This window comes from Podarcis raffonei, chromosome 2 (genome assembly GCF_027172205.1).
Source record: "Podarcis raffonei isolate rPodRaf1 chromosome 2, rPodRaf1.pri, whole genome shotgun sequence".
Lineage (NCBI taxonomy): Eukaryota > Metazoa > Chordata > Lepidosauria > Squamata > Lacertidae > Podarcis > Podarcis raffonei.
In genome coordinates this window covers 54,228,437-54,252,500 of record NC_070603.1, presented here as the reverse complement: position 1 = coordinate 54,252,500, position 24,064 = coordinate 54,228,437, and the positions used below count along the sequence as shown (strand labels likewise).

The 24,064-nt window shown below is 44.2% G+C and overlaps 1 protein-coding gene and 1 long non-coding RNA gene across 3 annotated transcripts in view; one reads left to right on the top strand and one right to left on the bottom strand.

Moving 5' to 3' along the window:
- Positions 1-18,393, bottom strand: part of PPP2R2B (protein phosphatase 2 regulatory subunit Bbeta) — a 242,175-nt gene extending 223,782 nt beyond the window's left edge. The window contains exons 1-2 of one of the 2 annotated variants that reach the window (XM_053376654.1): positions 18,036-18,393; positions 17,811-17,888 (exon numbers count right to left, since the gene is read on the bottom strand). In XM_053376654.1, coding sequence (XP_053232629.1) covers positions 17,811-17,888; positions 18,036-18,045 — 88 coding nt within the window. In that variant the 5' untranslated portion in view covers positions 18,046-18,393. Of the gene's footprint in view, positions 1-10,267; positions 10,564-17,810; positions 17,889-18,035 lie in introns of those variants that run through there. The other variant, XM_053376656.1, reaches the window with a different exon arrangement.
- Positions 12,883-17,574, top strand: LOC128407817 (uncharacterized). The gene is made up of 2 exons (XR_008328915.1): positions 12,883-14,744; positions 17,008-17,574. It is a non-coding gene; the product is annotated as an uncharacterized LOC128407817 (long non-coding RNA).
- Positions 18,394-24,064: the final 5,671 nt, after the last annotated feature.

Genomic DNA, 24,064 nt, shown 5'->3' with positions numbered 1-24,064 from the left:
GCCTGACTTCTATAAAAGCTTCTCCTTTAAGTTAGCTCTCTTGCGTAACAAGGGAATTCATCTTCCTGATCTTTGTTTGCTACCCTTTGCCTTACTCAAGGAACCATCTGCACTAACTCCAAAGAAAAAGCCAGGTCTGACACTTTTGTACTCACAGAAATAAACAGGGTCAACGAAAGCTAACTCAGGACACCATCTACATTCAGCAGACTGAGCAGCCATATTGGGTGCACTCTTCCCCACTAAGATGAGATGTCTTGTATTTTTATTTAAATAATAATTACTTCTGAACTTGTATCTATACATTAAGATTACCACACACATATGATGGCCATGCATGCACAGCCAATAGACCTAAATATTGCCTGGTGGCTGAAGAATACTATTCCTGGCAACTCTGAAATCACTGGATGTAATCGTGTGTTTAACTGTAACTATTTCTTAAATGATTTAACTTTTTTAGGTTTTGTGTTTTTGTTTTTACTTGTGGGTGTGTATGTTGCCCTAAACTCCTTTGGGAGGAAGAGTGGGATAATAAGTTCAAAATATTAATAATAATAATAATAATAATAATAATAATTCTTTCAAGGCCTAAGGAGAATCAGACGCTGTGCCACTCAGCACTGTCTTCTGAAAAATACTAGCTCTCAAATGAGCTTCAGAAAACAATCAATTGCTTGTTTCCATTTGAAGGCTACAGTTGATGCCAGAGAAATGATTCTGGGGTGCCAATGCCTCCAATTGTTTAAAACCCTTAAAAGAACATTTATATTTTTCTAACATAGATAAACATTCAGCTGACTGGCTTCCGTCCATATATTAAACTGCCCTCTAGTGTTTTCTGCTCAGTACTGGAGCAAAATGGCCATAAATATTTAAATAACTGCCGCTCCACGATCAAAGCAATTCATAAGAATAATGGTTTTTAAGAAGACAAATGAAGAACAGCTGAGGGCACTTGAACTAAAAGTTCACATGCCAGCCAAAAGTGTGCTGTGAGGTGAACTTATGGTGTGCGTCTGCCACAGTCAGGAAGCCACATCACCAGCTTCTTTCTGCGTTTAGCAGGGCTGCCTGCCAAATCACATATTTTATCAACAACAACAAGAAGTCTTATATCCCTCACAGCAGTTCTCAACCTGCAGCTCCCCAGATGTTGTTGGACTACAACTCCCATCATCACTGAACTCTGGCCTTGCTAGCTAGGGGTTATGGGAGTTGTAGTTCAACAACATCTGGGGACCCACAGGTTGAGAACGGCTGCCCTAGGGAGCTTGGAGCAGGAAACATGGCCCTCTCCTGCCATTTGAGGCTCAAAAAACCCTGTGAGGTAGGCAAAGCTAAGAGACAGTGACTGATCTAAGGTCACCCAGTGAGCTTTATGGACGAAGTTCACCGAGTTGAATCCAATGAAGTCTGTGCATGAGCGAAATAATGCCCACTCATGCAATAAAGCTTCCCCTCCCTCTTCTCTCCGTGTTCAGTCTGCACACACAGACACACACACACAGAGAGAGAGAGAGAGAGAAAGAGAGAGAGAGAAACCCAGAGCAGATTTGGGGTTATGGGATGTGCATGGGGAAGAGAGGGACAGGATTATGGGATGCAATGACATCACTGGATACAACTCATAGTCTTCCCACTCCTCATCCAAGATTATGACCCAGCCTTTCCCAACCTGTTGCCCTCCAGACGTTTTGGACTGAACATCCACTATCAATTCCAGTCGACTGTGTGGATCCCCATGCCCAAAAAAAGATCAACAAATTTGGTCAATCCAATGGGTAGATCACTGGCAGTGTTTTTATAGTGGGAGTAGATCGCAGTCTCTTGGAAGTTGGACATCCCTGCCTTATGGTGTCAGCCAGTGTGCACAGATTGGTCAAGAGCTAGAAAGCAAAGTATCCATCATATTTTCAGAGTGAACCATCAAGTGGTGCAACCCAGCAGACAGCAAAATATAGCTTGAGACTTTTTTGGGTGGCGGGGGTGAGGAATCCCAAATAATTATTAAATCAGTCCTGGCATTTAAGTGTTAAAATAGACCATATATTTACATCTGGTTTGTCTCGGTTTATGCAATTTGCCTCTATATTGGTGCACCTTGAGTCAATTACACATTTTATTTATCTTGTAAATCAAATTATAGTTTCCCAAAGCAATGGGGTTTTGATCAAAATGTTGGCAAATGTACTAACAGGTAGAGCTGGATAATAATGGGCTAATAAAGAGGCTGATGATGTCATCTAATGAGACGCCCTTAAATTAATTAAACACAATTGCCTATTAAAATAATCTGTTTTCCATTCTGGAGCTATGATTCAATATTTCACTTCTGCATCCCTCTCCTTTACCATGAATGGCTTATGAACACTGTCCCTTCTCCACTAGGAGGCAGGGAAGTTCCAATATTACCACCATTTTATTACTTGTTGTGAAGAACAGGCCCATTCAATGTTTCTCCAGCATTATCTTGTTTTTGAGCCAGCCTTCACTCTTAAAAACTTCCCACCTTCTTCACACTATAGGGAGATCATAGTTTGTGCTCCCCCTTGCCAATTTCACACTCCTCAAGCTTAATTTGTGTAGTGCCTGAATCCTAGACGGTGATGTACTAAGAAAGGAAGCTGTCTCCAGCATGCACAGAGTGGTGTTCCATCACCCCTGACTGAACAACTGCACCAGTTTGGCTGGCCCCACATCCTTACAATTAAGCAAAGGAGGGGAGCAGGGCTTCTGGGACAAAACGCATGGCTGAAACACAGCTCAGTCCCCTACCACACTCAAAAAAGACTATTCTGCCTTCTTCACTTTGCTTTTAACAGTCTGGTCCTTGCCCTATCTTACCAAGCTAGTCTTACCCCTTCCCAGTCATTTCTACTTATCCATGCCCTGTCTTCCCTCCCCCACCCAGATTCAATAGCTGTCTGTGAAGATAGCAGCCATGGAGAGGGCAGGAAAGACAATTTATACTCTCTCCTCTGTTGAGGCTTCTTTCTGCAGTCCCAGCTTTTCTAAGCACTTCTAGTTTGAATTCCACCCTAAAATAGTTGCAATCACACCCTGGTTGCACAATTCAAGTTACACAATTATGTCTCAAATAATTTTTTTACTGCTTCTGCTTGCCTGTGTTGTCTTAACGTTGGAAACAGATTTCTTGGATATTTCTCTTATCAGCTCACCATCTCAGCTGAAAGCTTCTCATTTCTTGTGTGTCTTTGAGCTTCCCCACCAGCTCCCCTGTGCCTTCATTGATTGATCTGTAAGGTTGTTGGGTTTTTTAAAGACACATTTGACAGGCAAAATGAAGCACAAGACTATACTCTATTGTAAGTTTCTGGACAGATTTTTCTGTAGTATTGAGCAGCTTAACTTGACAATACAGAGAGATGTGCCGAATTTCAGGAAGCATGATCAGAATACAGAAGATTACATAAAAACCAAGAAAGAGTATTGTGGCACCTTAAAGACCAATACATTTATTGGATAGCAAGGTTTTGTAGACTAGAGCTTATTTTGTGAGAGAGGGAAGGAAAGTTTACGCAACATTAGAAGAGTAGACTAGAGCCTCCCCTCACCACCCCAAAGAGAGAAACTTTTAATTCAGCAGTCCTGCTTACTTTTCCCAACCAATTGTCTCTGCATCTGATAAATGATCCCTAATAAGGTATCCAGTAGGCAGTCCTGATGTAAATATAGCTTCAGTTGGTGGAGGTGTTTCAGGAATTTATTCCAGTTTGTAGCTGCCTGTCCCCAGAAGCCTCAGAGTGGGTAACAGTACAGTTGTACCTCGTGTTACATTTGCTTCATGTTACGTTCTTTCAGGATATGTCCCACGGTGACCCAGAAGTACCAGAAAGGGTTACTTCTGGGTTTTGCCGCCTGCGCATGCGCAGACGTGCAAAATGACGTTACGCGCATGCGCAGAAGCGGCGAATTGCAACCCACGCGTGCGCAGATGCGCCACTGTGGGTTGCGCTCTTTTCATGTTGCGAATGGGCCTCTGGAACGAATCCCATTCGCAACCAGAGGTACCACTGTCTTAAAAATTCAATTACTGTAAAAACAAACCATAATAACTTTAATTATAGAATCTATGTTAAAATAAAATGTGTGTAAAATGTTGCTTGCTTTTGTTATTCCTAGCCAGTGATTTCTCTCTGCCCTACCCCCTGCATTGAATAGAGAAGTCTTGTAGTGCTTTTCAGGAAATTCCTGTCAGCTTGGATGAGGAAGTCTATTCCAGAACTAGGAAGATGCCGTCAAAATATGCTGATGCCACTTTAACAATGAATAGTCAAAGAGATAGCCATAAACTTGGTTTCCCTCATTTTTCACTAGAACTAACTGCCGGAGTAAATCCCACTATATATTCATTTTATTATTTCAACCTGGTGCACCTGGAAAGAGGGCCAGAATAGCACAGTGTAACTCTAAAATCCTTTGTCAGCATACCTATCCAAATACTGAGCTATGGAGTAAGCCAGAGACTTTGGACAATAGAGACTGGGATGGGTCGGTCAAGGAAGGAGAAATACTGGAGTGATATACGTTTTTAAACAGCACCGGAGAGCCAAATGTGTGCAGAGTTCTTAGCGATCCGATCAGATTACAGCATTCCATGAATGAGTGCATGTTGCTGTTCTAAGATAAAACAGCCAGAGCAAGAGAAGTTTCAAGAAATAAGGAACTACTGGAAATAAAGACCAACTGCAGCAGGCCAAAAATGGAACAAAACTAGAGATGGGAACACAGGCTAGGATCCACTCTAGTAGGGAGGGACTGCTGTGATGCCTTTTTGCAGCCCATAATATGGAAGCAAGGATATTCACCCCACCAGGTCCCAAGAAAGAAAGAGCCTGGCGTTGTCATCCTAGCTGTTACGGCAGTGCTGACAGAGCTACTGGAACATTTTATGAGAAGCAAGCGGGGCATGTTTTTGCTAAGCTGCTTGTCAGTTCCAGTAATCTCACTATAAAATATTCTGCCCAGTGTGTTATCTATAGTGTTGCTTTATGCTTGGCAAATAAACAATTACAACTACTATTTGCGTGTGTTGGCTATTTAAGCCTACAATCATATACAGTGGTACCTCAGGTTAAGTACTTAATTCGTTCCAAAGGTCCATACTTAACCTGAAACTGTTCTTAACCTGAAGCACCACTTTAGCTAATGGGGCCTCCTGCTGCTGCTGTGCCGCCAGAGCACAATTTCTGTTCTCATCCTGAAGCAAAGTTCTTAACCTGAGGTACTATTTCTGGGTTAGTGGAGTCTGTAACCTGAAGCGTATGTAACCTGAAGTGTATGTAACCCGAGGTACCACTGTACACCACATAGAACTCAGTAGGATTTCGGAACAGACATGGATTGGATTGTGTTGCTTTGTCCCCCCCCCCCCCATAACCATCAGGTATTGGAGACTGTTGATTAAAGGTTTCAGTTTTTAAGGTAAAATTTAAAAATAAGATTTCCTTATAGTTTTCTAGTATTACTATTTAAAATCAAACCCTCAAGATTTTCCTTAGCTTACAACTGCTGGAAATGTTATATAGCTTTCTTCCAAAGGGGCAGTTATGTTAGTAACTAAAGGTAAAGGGTACCCTGACCATTAGGTCCAGTCGTGGCCGACTCTGGGGTTGCGGCGCTCATCTCGCTTTATTGGCTGAGGGAGCCGGCGTACAGCTTCCGGGTCATGTGGCCAGCATGACTAAGCCGCTTCTGGCAAACCAGGTAAAGGTAAAGGGACCCCTGGCAGTTAAGTCCAGTCGCAAATGACTCTGGGGTTGTGGCGCTCATCTCACTTTACTGGCCGAGGGAGCCAGCGTACAGCTGCCGGGTCATGTGGCCAGCAGGACTAAGCCGCTTCTGGCGAACCAGAGCAGCACACGGAAACGCCGTTTACCTTCCCGCCGGAGCGGTACCTATTTATCTACTTGCACTTTGTGCTTTCGAAATGCTAGGTTGGCAGGAGCAGGGACCGAGCAACGGGAGCTGACCCCATTGCGGGGATTCGAACCGCCGACCTTTTGATTGGCAAGCCCAAGGGGCACAGTAGTTTAACCCACAGCGCCACCCACGTCCCACCTATACCTGAGAGTAAAACCTATTGAGCTTAGTAGATTTTATTTCTGACTGCAAGCCTTACTTGCTTACTTCACCAAACCTTTATTAGGCATTATAGTGTACGCTTGCCTATAATTGCCCTGTAAATCTCTTTCATTGAAATAAGTGGAATTTGTGTAGGCGAGCCTAGGCATGTTTATTCAGAAGTAAACCTCACTGACCTTCAGGTAAAAACTGCACTTTGGATGGTTTATGTCCTCAGGTCCTATTCTGCACTGTGTTCATAATGTGCTTTTTACCCTTGGAGAGGTCAGGCTCTTACTGAAAATAAATATACTGTAGCATCTTTTTCTAAATCCCAGGTTTAATCTGACACGAAATTGATTTAATGCTTACAGTTCATTTTCATGCTGTGGTTCAAGACATGTTATAGAAAATAAAATTATGACTGTTGATAAAACCTGCATGTAAAAAGCAATTTGGTATTATTAATGGCCATGATCCAGCCAAAGGAATGTCCTTGTATACTTGCATTGGGATCAATGGGAGAATTATGAATATGGGAATTGAAAGTGCTCGTTTCTGGATGTCATTTGGTTTGCTGTTGCTTTATCTCTAGATTTGCTTTATATTTTGTACAGTATTCTACTTTTATATCACCCTAAACCTACAGAAGTCCCACTGTTCTCAGTGGGGCTTAAACTAGTCCAAGGAAAGCATTAAACACCATGTGCCATTTTGATTACCTTTCATTTCGCTCCTTTGCATTTTGCACACACAAAAGCAAAAGAAGCACATTTTGTGCATTTAAGGATAACCTGAAAGCTATTTTAAGCTGCTGTGATAAAAACTTCAGAGGTATAAAAAGAGCTGAAAGTGAATCCATTTATTCCCTGTATTATCCTGGCATTATCTTAGGATACAGGAAACCCAGCCCTAGCCATGCTTATCCAAAATGAAGCCACAAAGGATTCAAAAGGACTTACTAACCAAATAGGTGATCACAAGCAAATCAAGCGATTACCATGTTGTATATCTCTTCTGGCATGAACAAAAGGCAAAGGCCAAACTCATAGGGCAGGACTGATGTAAGCACCGGGTGTTGGTGGTCTCTTTCCACCTCCATTTTCTGATTTAGATAATTCAGCGGTGTGGACACATAGAATATTACTTGTTTTAACGGATGTCATTTTTATATTACTATAATAATGCAAAGACCAATAAGGGTATCATTATGTTCTCCATATCTACATGAATATGATATCTCCTCCAATCTGTTGGACTGGTATATTCTTCTGAAAGTACATTTTCCACTCATGCCATGGCTTGGGGAAGGGGAGTCATCATTATATGCCTTTAATTAGGTCTACAGGGATTGGTAAGAGCTGCCATCAAAGCCATGCAAACATGTCACTTCATAGTTCAGCCTTTGCTTACAATATCTGAGTTTATAAATACCGACTTAGCGAGTGAGATGAAAGAATTAAACAAAAGGTCCCCTCCCCCTTATTAAGAAACCATCAGACGGCTAAGCTCTTCTTCCAGAATTCCCTTGGATTTCTATGGCACACGTTACCTAACATATCAACTTGAAACATTTATTTCTCTAAACTATGGAATACACAGACTGCCAGTTTTCTGTTTGTCCTAAAGTCATTATATGAATCCTTCCATACATGAGCAACCACAATGACCTTGGTGTCTAACAGTCTCATCCAAATGACTCACCAAACTTCCTGAGCTTAAAAAAATCTAATAAATGTTTGGTTGATTCCAAATCTTTACTGGTAAACAAGAAAAACAATGCAGCAGGGATGAGGAACGTGTTACTCCCCAGCTGTTGCTGGACTACAGTATATCTCTCTGCACTAAAACAGATTAAAATGACTTCAATTTTCTAAGCATCTGGGTATGCCTGTCTAACCAAGAATGAACAATGTTTTTAGAGTGGATATGGCTAGAACGCAACATAAGATGATCATTCTGAAATATGGTTTGGGAACAAAACAGAATGTACTATTTGAAGAAAATTGGGTATCATTTTAAGGTCATTTTTGTTTTTCGGATCTGATTAAAGATGATGGAGTTGATTAGCGCTCCTACTTTTAACAACTGAATTGATTAATCAATTATAAACTAATTTACATAGTGCAGAACCTCAGTGAAGGTCTCATTTAAGAATTCTGAAAGAATGGGAAAGCTTCTCTTAAGCATAAGATAAATGGCTGCAAAAAAGGGGGGGCAAAGAGGGCACCCGGGAGAAACGTGGTAGCTCGGGCATGATGCAGGCCCAGCTCCGCTCACAGAGTCAGCGCATGCTGCTTGCATCCTTGGTGGCCACCCTCTGGCCACTGTGAGCCATGCTGCTTTTGGGAGCGGTGCGCTGGGCTCTGGGGTGCTTGGGGCTTGCACGCCACCTTGGGCTCTAGTGTGCCACCCCCAAAGATAAGTGCTGCCGAGAGCACCCCACCCTCGCCTCTCCTAGCTACACTACTGCAACACCTGTGCTCAGAGATCTGCAATGGTTGTTGATCTGCGAGCCACATAATATCCGTTCCACATTTGTAAGAACTTGGTCGCTTCGTGTGGCAGCGGAACTCCCTGCCTAATTGAGAGCAAGCAGGCACCTTCACTGCACGATGTTAAAAACATGCTTGTTTAGACAAGCCTACCAAGCTGAGGTAGTTTTTATGTTTCAGAATGTTAACTTTTATTAAATAAATAAATGTGTGTTGGGGGATAGAGAAACCTGTGGCTTTTGCGTGGCTAGAATTCAGCCTACTGGTCAAAAATCCATCACATCCTTTGCCTCAATCACATTTGGCTTCTAGGCCTGCCCACGACTGGCATAAACCTCCCCCTAATGTCATCAAGAAGGAACGCTGCCCTCAGCTGAAAAAAGGTTCCCCACTATAAAAACAGTTTATTGGATTAGAATGATGCCCCATGTGACCCAAGTAACCTCCTCAAACACTTAAAAAAAATTAAATACTTGGATAGCCGATATAGGGACAATTAGAGGCCGATCTATTGCCTATCATTTACTTCCATCTTCTAGTCATAAATTACCAAGCTAAACTAAAGTGGCTTTAGATGTAAAGATTAAAGACAACTAACTATTGGATTGTGCTCCTAGTTCTACTTATTGCTGCTTTAACATTTAATTAGCTGTAATTATATGCTATGGTCTGCTTGCATTCCTGTCTTGACAGCATCAATCTCATTTAAAGCTCTCATAGGGAGGGCTTCTACTCTCTGCTACATGGAAAGAAACAAAATCTACACTGGGGAAAAATCTCTAACACTGCTTGTAAGTTTTAGAACTTAGATTCTTCTTGCGAGCACCTTCTATTATGACTAAAGAAAATGTGATTCTCCCCCTTCTATCTTTATATAGTATGACAGTCTCAGTATTACTTCAATGGGTGTAGCGGGGGGGGGGCAGAGAGGAGCAGCTGCCCACCCCATAATCAATAAAAATACATAGCAAACTCAGTTTCTGCCCCTTCCAAACAAAAATCCTGACTACCTTCATGATTACTTCCTGTACACTCTATATCAGTTATTAGAGTGTGGCATCAATGGCAATTCATAAAAATTCCTGACAGCAGATCATGCAAACTAGTAGTAGAGAAACTTGCCCCAGAATGGCAAAAGTTCCTAGCATTCTCCCAGGCTCCAGAATCCTGAACATTACTTTCCCTTCCAGTCTTCTCAAGTTGAAACCTTGGCAAAACAGATTGCATATACCTGATCTGCACAGCTAACCTCCCACCCTCTCCCCAATCTGTAAACAGATTTGCACGATATGTTTTCGATGGAAACCCGGCCTGCAAAGGAAGCAACTAAGGTGTGGGGGATCGTAGTCCTGCAGTCCAGAAGACCTTTCCGATGCTGTAATGTTTTGCACCACTCTCCTTGATAAATGGCTGACTCGCCGGGAATATCGGGCCGCCCCCAACCCAGGCCCCACCGATTCCTCAAATCTTGTCGCAAGGCAAGCTTTTTTGCTGGCACACCCCCCCCCTCGCCCCGGGCACGCACTGGCTGCAAAAGGCAATGTCAGCAGAGACAGGGAGGAAGGGGGAACGGAGCGGGGGGGGGGAGGCTCTCCTCCCACTTTCCCTCTTTCCCCTCCCCTCGGCTCTGATCCGCACCTGGCGTCCCACCCACCATCCCGCCGGCGCTCCTCTCCGACCTGTACCTTCCGTGTGGCAGCTGGAAGACAGGATGGTGTTGGGAGGTCTGAAGAGGTAAGGCAGGTAACGGGAGAAGCATTTCATCTTCCGGCGACAAATATGAAGAAATGAGGGCTGAACGCAGCCTCCTCAATCCATGAGGAGGAGGAGGAGGGATCCTCAGGCTGGCCAGGGAGGCTACATGGTGGACGACGGCGCAGCGCGGCAGCCCTCCCGGCAGAGCTGCAGGGCGGCGGGAGCGAAAGCGCCTCGGCGGCGGCGGCGGCCGGACCCCATTTTGCCATCAGCGCCCGCGAGAGCCGCCTCGCATTTCTGCCCGCGCCCAGCAGCGCCAACTCCGGAGCCCCCCGGCGAGCGGGCCGAGCGAGGCTCCTCATTGGCTGCAGCGCATCGGAGCAGGATTTGCTGACTAAGACCCTCCCGCCTGTAAACACACGCGCGAGGCGACCGGAGAGCGTCTTGCGCCTCGCTCTGCTCAGCAGGGCGCGGGATCGTGTCCCGGACTCTGCGGAGAGCCCTGGGCATCAAAAGACGTTTCCTCCGCAGGGGAAGGGGGGGGGGAACCTGTTACAGAAAGGGAAATTCCTCCGCACGTTTAAAGGTGCTTGGCTGGTCGAGAAGGAGCTGCCCGCCCTTCCCACCGCTCCCCTTATATTTTGGGGTGCTAGTGCTGGAATGGCTCATAGCACAACATGGCTACCGGTAGAAGTTGTTTAGTTAACTGGAGAATCTGAGTTCATGGATGTAAAGTAGGGCCTGTTTCCAAGTTAGGGCACAGAGGACTGCAGCTGTGCAGCGCGAGCCCCTGTATGTTTACTCAGAAGTAAGCCCTACAGTATTTCATGAGGTTTACTCCTAGGAAAGTGTCGCAGGACAGCTAACGAACAGTGCATATCTAGCCATGCATGCTCAAAATTAAGTCCTGTGTGACTTGTTCCCTTGGAACCGGTGATACTTAGCTTCCAGGTAACATGAATAGGGTTGGGCTTCAGGAGAGGGAAGAAACTTAAAATCAAGGGTCTACAGTAGACTTTGGTCAAATGTTATAACCAGCCTCCACCTTGTCTTTGCAGAAATGTACATAGGGATTGCAGTTTCAATTACTTTTAGCATCACAGTTTTGTGCTAATATTTACACAGCATAGAAGAAATAAGAGCGGGGGGGGGGGGGGAATAATATTTAACCTCTATATAGTGCCTTTCTCACGTCCATTGCATCCATTGCATATACAGTCATACCTCGGAAGTCAAACAGAATCTGTTCCAGAAGTCCGTTCAACTTCCAAAACGTTTGGAAACCAAGGCACGGCTTCCGATTGGCTGCAGGAAGCTCCAGTTCCAAAGAACGTTTGCAAACCAGAACACTCACTTCCAGGTTTGCGGCATTTGGGAGCCAGAACGTTTGAGTCGCAAGGCGTTTAACTTCCGAGGTACGACTGTATTTTCTTAAATAATCTTCACACCCAGGTGAGTCAGTGATATTACTTCCATAGTACATATGAGACAGTGGAAGCTGAAAGTTTGTTACTTGCTACCTAAGGATGTTGAGGCAAGGGAATGACTGAATGACTCCATGGTGTCGAAGGCTCACATTCTAAGCCACTGCACTAGATTGTTTTAAAGATATTCTAGAAAGGATTTTATCGCAATTACATTGGTTTATCCCTGGTATTTGCTCAGAAAGATCAATATGCCCATGGGACTTCTCTTCCTGGTTCTAATGGCTTTGGGGGTGATGTTGGGGTGAGGGGAGGCTATTCCCATCACAATGTGCCATAGTTGCAAACCTGCTTCTCCTTTCTCATTGCAGAAATTTAAAATTTCAGAACCATGCATGCTAATTGCTTACATACAGTTAATATTGCATCTAGTTTGACCCTAAGGAACTTATCACCCTCTTGAATACTACAGTTCAGATCCAGGACATGCTGGTTGAACATCTTCTGGGTTTTCTTGACACAAACAGGAATGTGCTTAGTAGCCGCGTGCATAAGTAGAAATGTGATTGAAAGAACAAGTATGCAATAAACCAAGTATTAATGCATCTTGAATTGGCACTTAGTACTTCACACAGATTATCTTAAATATTTTATATACACCTGGATATGAAATTATATTCATTCAATCTCTTTTTCCTTTTTTAGTACTACTCAGAGCATTGCCTCCAGCTTTCCTGACAAATAAATGTGTAATATCAATTCAAGGAAATTATCACTGCTTGAATCTCATTTGTTTAGCACTGTCAGCTTTGAAATTACCTACTGTATTTGATAAATGGAAGTGCTAAGAAGGATTTCCCTAAGACATTGTTTATGCCATTGTTTGGGGGAAATTGCTTGAAATGTCTCTTTGGAAACTGGATTAGAAGAGGAAGTAGTATTGAAAGAAAGCATAACGAAAAATATGTACATTTGTCTTCAAGAGTAATATGAATAAATAAAAATAAATAAATAAAGGGTTGGTTTCCAAGACACAGGATCTCAATAATTGTTCCAGATCAATACTGAAATGGTTTGGTTTTAGCTTTAACCTGAAATATATGGGGGGAGGGTTGGCATGGGCGTAGCCAGGATTTATGGGGTTTTTTTGTTGGGGGAGAACCTCAGTCAAGTATTTTTATTGATTTACTTGATTTAGGGGTGCAGCTGCCCCCTGCCCCCCTTGGCTACACCCATGGTATTTGGTCTACCCTAGAACACATTTATTGATTTAAATCTGCTCCCCTAAACATTGCCTGTCCTCTCCCTCCACCCCAAGCTACAGCATATATAATTGGTGGTTTAGTTTTCCCTTGGAGTAAATTCACTCTACTTTAAAATCATATTCTCAAAAATAGCCATAGTCTCATGGTAGCTGGCTCTTACTTAATTATTTAGGCTGAAATTTTAGGTTGCATTAACTAATAGCACTTTACTTTTTATGCAAACGGCAGAGTGCAAACTGTGAAAGCAATTAGCAAGCAGCATAAAAAGAAGCCAATGAAGTTGGGCTCGCAGCCAAATCCAATGATATTGTAGAGTCAGATATCCAAGGTATCCAAGATTTTAAAGGCTTGATTCCCAGCTGTCAGTAATATGTTACAAAGTTGTATACATATACAGTATACAATAGCATGCAGAAATCACTAAAAAATGAAGGGTTGTCTGCTAACACAAGAGCCCTTACACTAGCAGATGGCAGAGTTTAAAAGTTGTGGAATAAAGGACCCCATGCAACTGTTGGAATAGTGGAAGCTTGTTGCAGGTATCTTCAGAGAGCTTTAGAACCCTAAGCAGAATGGGACCCCATTTTGAGAAAGCAGGCTAGGATCTGACTCCAATGGAGGTGTGGCCGGATCCATCAGAGCAGCAGCATGGGAGGAAAAATCTAATGCTAGCATCTAGACCAAACGGGCCTGAGTCCCTACCTTCGGATCCTGCCCTGCCTGAGGAATTAATCCCCTTCACTCAAAGAACTTGCATCCTCATGCCAACCCATCAATGTAGGCAACATGCCTGGAAGGATTTGTCAGAAAGGAGAAGTGCTCAGTTCCAAGCCAGAGGCCTGCCCCTTTATAGCCTTTGGAACTTTCCATGGTGCTGACTTGTCTCATGTGCCCAATATTAGGACAATAGAAATGCAATGGCTCAAACAACATGAAATCATCCCAGGATTCTCTGAGCTGTGGGTGAAATTGGGGGAAGGACTCATCTGCTAAACTCATAGCAAATGTGCAGAGTGCACAGTGAGGCCTCCCCTCCACCCTGGAAACTGAAAGTAGGAAATCAAAGACATCCAGTGGAAAACAAAAAGCAACAGCAGGGGAATACAGTAGGGTCAAATACCTCTGGCTTGGATCCCCAGTACTCTAGAAGGTGCATACCTAGTCTTATTCATAATAGTTTTATTTGTGCCCCAGTTGTCCAAACATGCCATGGAGGCCTGAATAGGTGTGCTAGCAGTAACAAGTAAAATGAATTCCCATAGTGCAATAGAGCTCCCCCTGTCTCCTCCTCTCTGCACCCTTCAAAACAGCTCTTGGGGATTGGAAGAACCCCCAGAACAGCACACAGAGGGAGCTTATTAACTCGGGCAAGCAGAAATGCTTGTGCTGATGGAAAAATGGCCTTACAGCAATGTTGAAATCCACCCAAAATTAATAGAGATGTATAGCCTGTGGTAAATGATATACATTGATTAACATTCTTGTCCTCCGTAATGCAAGTAGAAACTGTGTGCCAAAAAAGGTGGCCTTCCTCAAACTCCAGCAAGCCAGCAGTAAGAGCAACCTCATTTTAACTTCTAGCTCTCACCACTTTAGGCCTGCAACAGAGGAGATGAGAAGGGCCATTGTGACGAAAAAGTTGGTTTTGCTGGACCAGTTGGATCAACAAGTGTTCTTTCTTTCTTTCCCTGCCAACAAATGGTTAATGAACGGCAGCCTCTGATTGGCTGTGGTTCCAGGAGGGAGAGTTTAAAAGGAGAGAGTTTGAGAGAGGGTTGGTTGGTTGGTTGGTTGAGGCGGTTGGTTGAAATGGGTTGGAATTGAGGATGGGAGATAGGTAGGGAGACAGGTTGAGGTAGAAAGAGTTGGTTCTGGAAAAAACCAACTTCCACTCTGAGTGTATTGTGAAGGACAGAGTGTGGTGTCCTGTAGGAGGAACAGACCAGAATTTTACTGGGAAGCAGAGGCTGAGCCAGGAAGTAGGAGCTGGAAAGGAACAACCTACTTGGGACTCAAATCTAGTCTGGAGGGGAGAGATTCTTCTGAGGAAAAGAAGAATCTCCCAAACCCAGTGAAAGGAGGGGGTGTGGAGAGCCCTTTGGTCTATTGCTTAAGGTACCTCAGGAGCAGGATTGTTAAAGGGGGTGTATAACTGAAAGAAAATATCACCGTATAAAGGAACCAAACCTATAACGCAAATACAACTGACAACAAATTAAAGTATAATCGTATTGTATGCCTGAAATAACCTAAGTTCAAGCTATTTGTGTTATATACTATCTTGCCTTAAATAAATATTTTTTGGTTATTTAAAGAAAACCTGGCTGAGACTCCAACTGACTAAATATTCCCTCACAAAGTTCCCCCACAGGATACTCTGGGCTAGAATTTTAAGAGGAAAGGAAAAGAAACCTTTGGATAAAGTGCTGTTCAGTGAGGTGGGGGCAATTTATCTAAGTGAGAGCGGGCCCAACAGCGTGAGAGAGAAAAGTGTCGTCGCATATTAATTGATGGCAGCGCCATGATCCGAAGTTAAAACCCACACAGAAACATACCCAGAGATATAGAACAACCAGTTTAATAAATGTTAAATATTTGGGAAAAGTCAGAAGCCCAAGGCAGTCTAAGTTCCTCAACTACATTTATTCAACATTTGGGAGTGACAACAGCTCACTCATAGGAAAACAAGAATCGAACTGACTGGACGACACAATAATAATGTTGAGCATGAATTGACCGTTGACAGTTGACAGTTGAAAGTGCATGCGCTTGCTTGCCATTAGAATGTTCATCTACCAACGCTTATATGATTGGTTAGAACACGCCTTGTAACATAAAATGTGTTAAACCCAATACATAACAATAAAGTAGTTAAGTTATTTTATTAAAAGGAGAAAAAAATTCTGTCAGAAAATAACCAGCAAGCGCCAAGCCAAAGAGACTCAGGATGACCCAGTGCTGGGAGCTGCTGCATCTGAGGAAAATCCTAATACAGTACTGAATTAGAGGTGATGAGACTAAGATTAGAAATGGCTAAAGTTGAAGCAGAGAAAGAAAAACAAAAGACAGCTGACATTCAGCTAGCACAGAAACAGACTGAGAGAGATATGGCAGAGAGAGAGAGCAGGCTAGCTCATGAGGAAAAAGAGAAAGAAAGAGATGCCAGATTAGCCCAGGAATACAGAGAAAGAGAGGCCAAGATGGCCCTTGAAAAAGATATGTTTCTTTTAAAAATGGAGGAAATTAAGCTGAGAGCAGAACTGCCGCAACCCATGTTGGGGGGTGGGGATTTTCCCTCAGCTAATATAAAGAGGTTTCCAAAGTATGTAAAAGGTGATGGTGTGCAGGCATTCCTATTTAGTTTTGAACGGACTTGTAAAGACTTAAACATTCCTGAGGGAAACTGGATGCTGTACTTGCGCCCTCAGATATGTGGAATTTTGAGTGAAATATACTCAAAAGTGATCTCAGAGAGGATGAAACCTCTGATTACCTCACATTTAAAGAGAGAATGAAAGTGCGCTTTGGTCTGACCGCAGAACAAAGTCAAAGCCTTCCATGTCGTTGGTAGACTCCCCAATGTAGACTATGTGGTTGGTTTAAATTGGAAGGTGGACATTGTGAAGTTTTCCAAGTAAACATGCTTAAACCTTATTATGAACAGGGCAGAGGGAAGGATAAGGCAATTGCGGATGCCCTGTCACAAAACCTTTAGATAGATAAAGGGACAAACAGGTGGTGCCAGGATATATGTTTATTTGAGATGCAAAAGTTTGTAATTTGGTTTAAAGTGTATTTGAAAATTGAAACAAACCCCCAAAGTGTTTTTTAGTTCCTGCCCATTGCTGCGTGGAGGCTGGTGTATGCAACCTCGCTTATGCAATGAGGGGTGGGACATGTGACAGAAAAGTTGTTTTTGCTGGACTGGTTGGATTAACAAGTGTGTCCCCCCTTCTTTCGCTGCCAGCAAATGGTTAATAAATGGCAGCCTCTGATTGGCTATGGTTCCAGGAAGGAGAGTTTAAAAGGAGAGGATTTGAGAGAGGGTTGGTTGAAGTGGGTTGGAATAGAGGTTGGGAGATAGGTAGGGAAACAGGTTAGGAGACAGGTTGAGGTAGAAAGAGTTAATGCAAGAAAGAGTTGGTTCTGGGGAAAAAAACAACTTCCACTTCTGAGTGTATTGTGAAGGAAAGCCTCCCTTGCCCTGCAAATCATCTGGAATGTATACCAATGTGGGATCTGGCTGGTAGAAACTTTCTCCGTTTCAGGAGCATATATTTCATCAGTTGTTTAAAGGGCGGGGTGCAAAGACCAGAACAGTTATCCCTTCAAGTTTGTTCCCAAAATGGCAGGCGGCATATTCCGCTTTTATTGTGAGTAGACAGAAGGAGAGAGGGACATGATTTGACTGTAAAATGTCCCAGAACTACTAGGAACAAATAGATCATTGAGTGCTGCAATGCCCATCATTCCTGATCACTTTTTAGTACTCTCTCTTTTCCATATTTTATGATAAGAAATGCAATAAATTGTATACAGTGCAGTAGTTAATATGCTAATATAGTCAACATGAAGAAAAAGAAGTAAATTACCCCCCTAAAAAAAAAAAGAATGTGAGGAGAAGGATTTCGGCATTTGCAGAAAGGTTCATGCTCCCATTTTAGTGACAGTTAATTAAGGCCTCCTTAAAACATACCTTTTAAAAAAGACACATCATTGCTACCTGTTTGCAGCATAAGTTATCACCACAAGAAGAGCTGGAACAAAGTCATCATTGACTAAGCAGTTAGTGCAAGAAAACAAGTTCCTTTTCATTTCAAGAACAAAAGGAAAAGTAAACCCACCTTCTGTGACCCCTGTGTCAATAGTTCCTTTCACTTGACTGAAGCACCACAGCACATCTTGCATGAGGTTCTCAAATCCTGCAGATAGACACGTCGCCCCATCAAAAAAATGAGAGAGATAAAATGAGAAAGAGGTTCAAGGTTTTTTTTTCTAATTAACAAATGCAGATCTATGTGTAGTCACTGCCTTGTTCTGAATAAAATGAAGGAAAAATGTGTACTCACCTGGAATCATTCTGCAATGCAAAGATATAACCTAGCTCCCTGGGAAAGTAGCAACATTATGCCCACATTGTGAATTGCCTTTCTGTCTGCTTTCTTCGTGCCATCTGAGGCTATTTTGAAAATGGTGCAATCGGAGTCAGTTCCCAATACATCATTGGCAGCATCGTTGTGGAGTCAGGAGGCCAGCAGTCACATTCTTTATCACAGCCTCTCTTCATTGGAATACTAACGCAGACACAATAATTTCTGTTCCATCTTATATAAAAAAGTGCAACAAAATAATAGCTGAATTGTTGTTTTTAGAATAAAATCAATGTTTAGTCTTAGATTTAAAGGGGCTAGCTATCCCCTCTCTCTGCTGTATGCGACTCTTGCTTCTTCCTTTCCCCTCCCCTCTGTTGTGACACATATACACACACCACCACTGGTCTATTAGAGGCTATCATGTACAATAGCTAATAATTAAACCTCTATGTTCAAAGGCAATTCACATTGCTATTAGATGCTGGTGGCACATAGCAGGAAATAGTTGGCCACTACTGGAAAAAGGATTATCTTTGCTCTGATCCAGAAAGCTGATTCTTAAGTGCAATGAGTGTGATTCTTAAATGCAAGGAAAATATCAGTTCAAGTAACCAATTCATTACACATTAACAAGTGTTCATATAGCTTTTCATAAATCAATGTTTATAATGCTTTAGTTGATTGATCTATGGATTAATCTTTGGATTAAGTTGATTAAAAGTTGAAGCTGCTGCAATTTTTAATTTATTGATTAAAATTACTCAAATGCCACCCCCCTGTTTAATTATGACAACTAGACATGTTTCAGTCAGAAGTGAACTACAGTATTTTCTTATCCTTTCTGAATTATTTAACTGTTTATGTAGTGATGATATTCCCTGTTGAATAGCCTCTGCCTTACAACTCACATTTGGCTGATTCGCAATGGATGAGGTCACCCTCCTGTTGTTTTGAAGGGAATATTACATAAATTATAAAGACTGGCTGCTAACCATAGGCCCTTCAAACTGGCATACTTAAACTCAGCAATTTACAGTTGCCAGGAATAGGCCAAAACTGGCATAAATACAATACTAATTCAAAACATCTTTAAACTGTTTCAGGAACATAATGGCCAGATGTTTTAGGATACTTTTTAAAAATATACTTGTAAATCACAGTGTTTGTGAGGACTCCTCATCCTTGTCTGGCTGAAAATAGTTGTGAGAATGAACTCTGGTGGAATTATTACTCTAAACGCAGCATATTTTTTAATCAATATATGAGTATCAGCACCTCATTATTATTTTTGCCAAAAAACAAAAACAAAGCACTGCTTACAAATATTGTATTTGATGAACTTTTCCCCCTCTTTATTACACATTTTATAATATTTAAATGTTTTAAAAAATCAGAGGGAGACAGTATGTCCCTTCTACTGGCTCCACATCTCTCCTGCAGTGACCACTCCACACTGGGTCATGATGTGACCATATGAAAGTGTCAGTACCTAAATTTACTTCTTTTACTTTTGAATCAGGGGACTTTGATTTTACCTTTGTTATTATAAAATGTAAACCACCTTGACTTGTTTTACAGAAAGGGTGGTACTTAAATGTAGCAAATAAATAAATGTCCTGGTCACCCCTTTCTAGTAAAATGATAGGATTGCCCTATTAGTAATTCATCAAATCACCAATAATTAGAAAAGGCATAGGCAGATCTTCTTGGCAATGTTATTCAAAATAACAGATTGCAATACCACACTTAAAATTTGAAATCTGCCATTATTATCTTCACTGTAGAAAATGTCATTTTAGAAAAACAAAATGTGCATGGATCCTTGGCATGATAAGTGTATGTGTAGTTCTTTCTCCTAAAATTGATTTATTAATTTATTTTCATTATGCTATTCTGAACCCTGTTTTCTCCCTTTATTGTCAATATGATTCCTCCTTGAACCGAGCTTGAGTGGTCCCAGACTATCACTTTGGAAGCACAATTTGATCACTCAAAAATAAGGTAAATGTATCTGTGTATGGTTGCAGAGGAGGGCAACCAAGATGATCAAGGGTCTGGAAACCAAGTCTTATGAGGAACAGTTGAGGAAATTGGGTATGTCTAGCCTGGATAAGAAGAGACTGAGAGGAGATAAGATAACCAAGTTCAAATATCTCAAGGGCTGTCACGTGGAAGATGGAGCAAGCTTGTTTTCTCCTGCTCCAGAGGGTGGGTGCCAAGCTGGACTCTAATCTGAGTCACTGCAGCACAGTTTGGGGGAGAAGGGGAGATATGCCGCCTTGTCATACAACCATACATCTGGCAATTACATTCCACCTCTTTATGTTATATCTATTATAATTGTATATTTAATTATTGGTTTCTTCCCTTTCCAGACAAACCTAGAAATATATTTTTGGTATTCTTTGAAACATCTTGCTCTGCCTACTATTGGAGCGGTTTGAAATAAAATTAGGCAAAATATTCATTTTTATAACCAAAATTATTCCCATTAGAGAGAGTTTCATTCTTCCCCATAACTCAAGATTTATTCTTATATCTTTCCATGTCTTTACATAATTATCTTGAAATATATTGGAGTTTTTCGCTGTTAACCATATTTCCAGATACTTCACCTATTTCTCAGGGTCAAGGTCCCCACTTTTAATCACCCTTCTCCTGCCCAGTGTGGCTGGCCACCTGCCTTGTGGCGGTATCCTGTTGGTCATCATGCCAGCCAGGAAGTCCTGAGCCACCCCAGAGCCAGCTGCCTTGGCACAGATTTCAAAGTCTGCCAGCACCAGCAGTCGGGGAGTCCTCAATTCCGCCTGTAAGATCAGCTCCGTCAGCTCAGGCAGGGAGACTGCTGAGCAGAGAGGCCATGGAGGGCAAAGGAAACAGGAACCACCCCTCAAAAAGACCCCAACCCAAAATCTGTTCAGCCCTCTCCGCTTTTTGTAGCTGGAGTCAGTCTGGGCGCTGCCCTCCCAGACCAGGTGGGAAAGGCCTGCCAGGCAGGGAGCAGGTCCTGCAGGACTCCCAGCAAGGACACCTGGGAGGTGTGTCTTGGGCAAACATGGGACAAGGGAGTTCGCTGTCCCTAAGGTGTGGGGCTTACCTTCTTTCAGATTTTGCCGGAAGCAGGCCAGGTCTGGCTGAATTACTGTCTTCTGCAAAGGAAAAAGAATCTGGGTCAGATGACACTACGAACCCCACCATGGATGGGTGCAAGAGAGCACAGAAGCAGCCCCATGCCAGGCAGGACAGGTCTCCCTATGGCTTGGGCCCCAATTCCTTGCCCCAGAGGACTTCCCTGGGCCCTGCAGCCTCCTGGGAAGAGGTGGAAGGACAACACCAGGAAAGGGGGCAGAAGAAGCCTCTGGCCTCATCCTGGCACCCAGGGACGCACACTGCATCTTCTGCATTAAAAGTCACTGGGGAGTGTGCTCTTGGGGGGATGGAAGTAACCAAAGAAATGAATACAAGAAGGCAAGATACTTACTCAGAGGTGGGGGAATCTTTGTGAAACGGCCAACAGTAGAGAAATGCTGCTAGCTGCTAGCTTCCTTCCCTCCTCACTTCCCCAAAGGGCATAATATGGGAGGTCCTGCGGGAGGAAAGGAAAGAGTGCCTCAGAGTCAGGGACCAGTCTGGGCCAAAGTGGCCCTCCGCTGCCCCCATCACAGAGTCCCTGGCACTCCCAAATCATGAGGGTTGCCAGTTTTGGTCTTGGGCCAAATTGGGGGCCAAACGGGACCGGGGACTCCATGCCCCAGAAATGGGACAATCCGTTGGATAAGGGACGGGGGGACAACCTAAAACCACTCCTGATGCCATCAGGATACTTACAGTGAGCAGCTGGAGGATGGTGCCAGCAATGGGGGCTTCCAGAAGGAGACCCCCCAGCAGTCTCTGGAAGTGCTGCTTCAGTTCCCGTGGGAAAAGAGAGAAGAGAGGTTGAGTGCTGGGTTAAATCTTGCAAGGGTGTGAGAAGAAGAAAGAGCTGTGCAAAGGGATGTCAAAGCAGAGGACATACATCTTTGACCTCCTCCTTTTCTGCACCCCAAGAACAGCCTCCATTGTCATATGTAGGATAGCACTGATCATATCGCAGCTGAAATGGGGTCTCATGAAGCTGGAGAGAGAAAGGGAAGCAGTAAGACGCTGCCTCCTCCAAGTCTCCCTTGCCCCTTTCTCCCTCCTGCCTGCTCTTGCCCACCCAGAGCTCCCCTGGAGTTCTGCCCCCCACCCCGCAACCCCACCCACTCCAAAGACCCCACTCACCTCAGCTAGAGGAGGGCCTCCAAGGCCAGGGCCAGGCTCAGGGGGCGATCCCTGAAGCGCTCCAAGTAGCCAAAGATGTCCTGGAAGAGAGCAGAGGAGGAAAGTCAGCTCCTTCCAGGGGTCTACGGAGGACGGCTTCGACCCCAAACGCCAGGGGATTGGCAACCCCTGCCCTAAGCCAGAAGGGTCCTCCTCTCTGGCAGATGCACAAGCCCTTTCACAAAGCCCCTCCCTTCCCATAGGGGTCCCTCACACCACCCATTACTCACCATAATGGCTTGGGCCATCTCCTGCTTACTCACCATGATGGCTTGGGCCATCTCCTGCTTGGAGCACTTCAGGGTGTGGAGCCCCCTGAGCCGAGCTGCCTGGCAGTTCTGGATGACCTCCAGGAGGTACAGCTGATCTTCCTCCAGCAGCTGAAATGCAAAAGTCAGGCTGTCAGTTCCTCATGGGGGGAGGGCTCCTCCGCATCTGAGAGTGCAGAGCGCAGAGTGGAGGGCAAAGAGCCCGGGCATCAGGGGGCAAGTCTGAGGGATCCACTCCCTGCTCTCGTTTTATCCAATACTCACCCCTAGGGAAGGGATGTGGAACCCCAGCACATCCCTAAGCCCCTGGCAAGGCTATTCCAATAGTTTTCTCCTGGATTCCACCCCAGCCCCCCTGCTTCCTCCTTCAGACACCACAAAATGGCATGGTCGCGGGGGGGGGGGTTCCAGACTGTGGCCCAAATGGACCTTGGGTCGGATCCAGCCATCTGGCTCTGTGCATCTTTTGACTAGCTGCCCTCCATGCCCATTCCTGCCCTCCTCTGTCCCAAAAAGGAAGGCCATTTGCTCACCTGACACCATGGGCTTCTCCAGGCCTTGTAGGGGGCCACCCTGTTGCTGCAGCTGATCAGGCATCTAAGCACCTGAACCTCGAAGAGACGAGCAGAGAGAGCAACTCAGAAGCCAGCAGCCCCAATTCTTGGGGGGTGTTTGTGTGTGAGGAGGGGCACCTGGCCCAATTCCTTCCATCTCTCTGCAGTTCAGTGACCTGAAAGGGCATCACCAGAGCTGGATAGAATCATAGAATCATAGAGTTGGAAGAGACCACAAGGGCCATCGAGTCCAACCCCCTGCCAAGCAGGAAACACCATCAGAGCACTCCTGACATATGGTTGTCAAGCCTCTGCTTAAAGACCTCCAAAGAAGGAGACTCCACCACACTCCTTGGCAGCAAATTCCACTGTCGAACAGCTCTTACTGTCAGGAAGTTCTTCCTAATAGAGACAGCCCAGAGCACAAAGGGCTGGCAGAGAGAGTAAGGAGGCCCCAAGTGCTATGGGTTCAAGAGCTCAGCCCAAAGGAAAGAGAGGCATTGCCAGCTGTTAAAGGGCTGCTCTGCCTCATCTTCTTAGGACAGCCCTGCCCTTCCTGAAGAGGGAGGAGACCCCTAGGAGGGTCCTCTAAGCATCAAGGCGTCCCAGAAAAGGAAAAGAACATGAGGAAGGTGCCGGAGTCTTCCTTGGAGCCAAAGAGACCCCCCAGAAAGGGGGAGATGGCTGATGTCGTAGGGCAGCTGGAGAGATGCAAAGTGGAGCCAGGCAGAGGTGTAGTGGTTGGAGGGCTGGACTAGGAGGACCTGGGAGAGCAGGGTTCGAATCCCCACTCAGCCATGAAGCTCCCTGGTGGACCTTCGGCCAGCCTAGCCTACTTTGCAGGACTGCTGTGAAGATAACAACTGGTGGCAGGGAGAAC